The sequence below is a fragment of the Buceros rhinoceros genome, unplaced genomic scaffold (genome assembly GCF_000710305.1).
Source record: "Buceros rhinoceros silvestris isolate BGI_N320 unplaced genomic scaffold, ASM71030v1 scaffold26569, whole genome shotgun sequence".
Classification (NCBI taxonomy): domain Eukaryota; kingdom Metazoa; phylum Chordata; class Aves; order Bucerotiformes; family Bucerotidae; genus Buceros; species Buceros rhinoceros.
In genome coordinates this window covers 3,463-7,663 of record NW_010430132.1, presented here as the reverse complement: position 1 = coordinate 7,663, position 4,201 = coordinate 3,463, and the positions used below count along the sequence as shown (strand labels likewise).

Sequence of the window (4,201 nt, the reverse complement as noted above, 5' to 3'; positions counted from 1 at the left end):
TTCTGTGGTAGTCCCTGCTCTTTAACATTTTTTTTTTTTTTTTTTTTAATTTCAAGATGTTACAGTGAATTATGAGAAGATTCTCACATTAGGTTCATTCACGTACGAGGTTTTGCAGCACTTACAAGCCTGTTCTTTGGTTATGGTCAGTTGTTTCAGCCCCTGAGTTTAAGCTACCTGCAAGGGTCTCTGTGTGCAGGAGTGAGAGGGCAGTTCAATAAAGCTGTAAGGTGTAGCTCTGTGGGAGGCATTTATGAGGGGGGCAGAGGGATGGGTGAAAAACATTAACCGTCTTCAAACCCAGAGCGCAGCCTAAGTAATGTGCGGTGTTTTTTGCAGAAAAACGTGCATTCCACAAAATTTGTGACTTACTTCTGCGAGCACGTTCTGCCGAACCTCGGCTCTTTGACTACACCTGTGGAGGGCCTCGATATCCAGTTAGAGGTAAGCCAGAGCTGAAATGTCCTTTAAGTCAGGAAAAATAAGCCACTTAGATGACAACAGCTCTTTTAAAAAAAGTGCCAGCCTCTTTCTTAGGTGTTTTTCATCCCTGGCTTGGAAGAAAACTGGCTACACTAGGAAAAAAAAAATGCATTGCCTTTTAAACATGTGTCATTTGTCCCGAGCTTTTGAGGCAGGCTAGGCTCAGTAGACGAGTGTAATCAGTTTTATATTACTGCCAATTTTTTTTAAGCACATAGCATTTACCAAAATGATCATTGCACAGCTCGTGCTAATTCAGCTGCCTGAGGGAGTGGCTTAATGTCAGTAGTTTTGCTGCTGTTAATCAGTGCGGCAGCTTCGGTGAGATCTGGGGAAGGTCCCTGGGCAGACGAGCTGTGCTGCAGACCTGCGGGAGGCGCTTTGGGTACGTGCTGACTGTTGGGGTGAGACACACAAACCTGTCTGAGGACATGGAAACCAGCCGAGGCGTGTTCCTCCCTGGTGTCTGGGAGGGGTGGGCTTGTAACAGCTGACCTCCACCGTGCCAGGAATCACTGTGAGGCTGAAGGTAGATAAAACCTTTGTGCTTCCCAGTCAGCCCACACAAACCTGGCCCTCCTTCTGTGCAGGTTTTGAAGCTTCTCGCTGAAATGAGCTCGTTTTGTGGTGACATGGAAAAGCTGGAATCCAATTTGAAGAAGCTGTTTGATAAATTGCTGGTAAGACTAATTCAGTGTTTGCTTACACAAAACACTTAAAGTTTCATCAAAATGAGTTATTTTTATCTGTAAATTTATTTATCCTTTTTCTGAAGTGGCTATTCCAAAGACAGCTCTGTTCGTGATGTAAGGGCAAACATTCTGCAATTCTAAGCCCTTGTAGGTACAGGGAGCTCTTACCTGCATCACGTTTTTAACCCAGTGAACACACGTGGGTTCTGTTTAAATTTTACAGTCCCAAGTGGCTCACGTTGGCCCTGTGAAGGGCTGGGTCTGCGCTGACGGTTGCAAGCGAATCCAGCGCTGGTGCAGTACCGTTTGTTTTTCCTTCCTGTTCGTTAGGAGTATATGCCTCTGCCTCCAGAGGAGGCAGAGAATGGGGAGAACGCCGGCAACGAGGAGCCCAAGTTGCAGTTCAGTTATGTGGAGTGTTTGTTGTACAGCTTCCATCAGCTGGGCCGGAAGCTGCCGGACTTCCTCACAGCCAAGCTGAACGCAGAGAAACTGAAGGACTTCAAAATCAGGTAATCACTCAGAGGCGCGGGAGGGCTGGAGCTGCCCGTTAGAACGTGGGAAGCTATTGGATTGGTAGAGAGCTTATTTGGGGCCTTTTTCCTAAAGGGGAAAAAATGAGATGACTGCTTCCTTTTTGCTTATGCTTTTATTTTATGAGAATGTGTAAGGCAGATTAACAGATTGCTTTTAAATGTTTTCTAGGCTACAGTATTTTGCCCGAGGGTTGCAGGTGTATATCCGACAGCTTCGTCTCGCGCTTCAAGGCAAAACGGGAGAAGCCTTGAAAACCGAGGAAGTGAGTATGGTACCATTCAGGAACTCGGAGTCTGCTACGGGAAACCCCTGCTGGCACCCGCTGCCTCATCAAGCACCGCTGGTGTCATTTAAAGCTGCTAGAATAGGTGCTCAGTAGTGTTTCTTTTTTTTTTTTCCCCAGAACAAGATTAAAGTGGTTGCCTTGAAAATAACCAATAACATTAATGTTTTAATCAAGGTGAGTGCTCACGTTATGAAGGAGTAAATTCACTTGTTGAGGGGTGCAGCTTTAGTGGCCTGCGGGTGCAGCAGAGCTTTCTGCAGGGCTCTCTGGATTCTGAGGAAGCCTTTTTCCTTGGCATTTCCCCTTCCCTCAGTGGCAAGGCGGGTGAGGAGGATTTGAAGGGTTGTGAGATGTAAAGGAGGGAGGAGGCAAAGCAAGCTGCTGAACAGAACCTTGTTCTCCCGAGTCTAGAGCTGCACTGCAGAGAGAGATTTCCACCCCGAGCCCTTGAGACCTTTCTGATTGCTTTGAACCTCCTGCCTCTCTCCTCCTTCACTTCCCATCTCACCCTCAATCACCACGATAAACCAAAAACTTTGCCCACAGCACTGAGAAGCCTGTCTGGTACCAGCACAGGGATATCGGATACGTCCCTGCAGGAGCCATCGTAGTTCCTTGTAAGATGCTTGATGTGCCTAGGGCGAGAGAAAAGAAAGCATAGTCAGTGTAAGACATCACATAGAAATCTCACTGGAATTTCCCAGTAAAGTGGGTGGGCTGCGGCACCAGGAAAGGCTCCTGCCACCTTCCCCTTCTGCCATGGGACTTGACACAGGATGTAAACTGTCAGAAAGTAACCGTTACTCTGCAGCTAAAATGTCGAAGTGGTGATCGATGTGAATTTAACTGTGGAATGAACTGTCTGGTTTTGCCTCCCTAGGATCTCTTCCACATTCCTCCGTCTTACAAAAGTACTGTCACACTGTCCTGGAAGCCAGTGCAGAAGGCAGATGCAAGGTAGGAGTTTGTCATACAAATGAAAATGGTGGTGTTGATTTTTGCTGCTGACAACAAAAATCCTAAGCTGTGTTTGTGTAGCACACGAGCTAAAACTTTCACAACCAAAAATAACACCCACCCTGGGAGGGATTTAGACTGTGGACTGATGGTCTTGGGTTTGCTTTAGGGATACAACAGGCCACATCAACAGGAGGCTGCTTCCTCTTCTGGAGCATTATTTGGAGCATCTGCATTCACTTCCAGTGGTTAATCTTTGAGGCTGTTCTGTACTTGCCACCCAGGGGGGTAACGGTCTGCTTTTGTTTTCTTCTGACAGTCAAAAAAGAGCAAGTGAAGATACAACCTCAAGTTCACCCCCAAAGAAGGCTTCGACGGGACCAAAGAGGGATGCCCGGCAGATATACAATCCTCCCAGTGGAAAGTACAGCAGTAACCTGGGTAGTTTTTCCTACGGTAAGTTGGGCAGCTTGGGAAAACTCGACCTAGGGACAGTCATGCCTTGCTGGGAGTAGGACTAACAAATTAAGCCAGTTTATGTGTTTGAGTGTTTTGTTCCTTGCTACTGTTCCGTGTTAGTTCTCTTTGTAGATTAATAGGAGGTGTATTTTCAGACCATACATAGAGAGAAAGTGTGGAAGGGGAATGAGAACTTGATATATTTTCAACCCAATTCCAAGAACCTTTAACAAAATATTTGGGGGGGGGAGGGAGGGGGGTTGCTGTGATCAGATTGGTTCTTCACAAAGGGAAAGGAAAAATACACACATAGTTCCTGTGGGATTCATCTGTGCCTGAGCATTTTAATTGGATCTAGTTCAGATACCAGCCCAGTAAAACACCTGAGGGGTGCTGGTGGTAAGGTAATGTTTCAGACAGGGGAGGATGATCGACTGCCCAGGCTGTGGTTCTCCAGTGTGTTACGAGATCGCTGGGTCAAGTCAGATAGACGCCTCACGGTGGACGTGGTGTTACTGGGCAGGAGGGAGAGCTGGGGGAGGAGCGGAGCTCTTCACGGAGCAGTTCTCAGTGCTCTGAGAATGGATTGGCCCAAGTGCCGTTCTGAGATAACAGGGCAGTTATGTGTCATGGCATTAGCCCGTGGAAGGATTCCTCTGGGCTTCGAGAGGCCAGGGCTCCTGAGCCCCCTCGCTGTGAGCGTGGGCCCTTGTCCCTCAAAGCCTACCTTGCCGATCTCGGCACAAGCAGGATTCGCCTCAGAGACTTAAGCCAGCCTCCAGTTCCT

At 47.6% G+C, this 4,201-nt stretch overlaps 1 protein-coding gene across 1 annotated transcript in view; it reads left to right on the top strand.

Annotated features, from left to right (window-relative positions):
- API5 (apoptosis inhibitor 5) overlaps positions 1-4,201 on the top strand; it is a gene marked incomplete at its 5' end in the record, with an annotated part of 8,159 nt that overhangs the window by 3,389 nt on the left and 569 nt on the right. Inside the window, 7 exons of the mRNA XM_010142928.1 lie at positions 340-444; positions 1,074-1,163; positions 1,506-1,687; positions 1,881-1,974; positions 2,116-2,172; positions 2,879-2,955; positions 3,275-3,411. Of these exons, the coding sequence (XP_010141230.1) occupies positions 340-444; positions 1,074-1,163; positions 1,506-1,687; positions 1,881-1,974; positions 2,116-2,172; positions 2,879-2,955; positions 3,275-3,411 (742 nt within the window). The remainder of the gene's footprint in view (positions 1-339; positions 445-1,073; positions 1,164-1,505; positions 1,688-1,880; positions 1,975-2,115; positions 2,173-2,878; positions 2,956-3,274; positions 3,412-4,201) is intronic.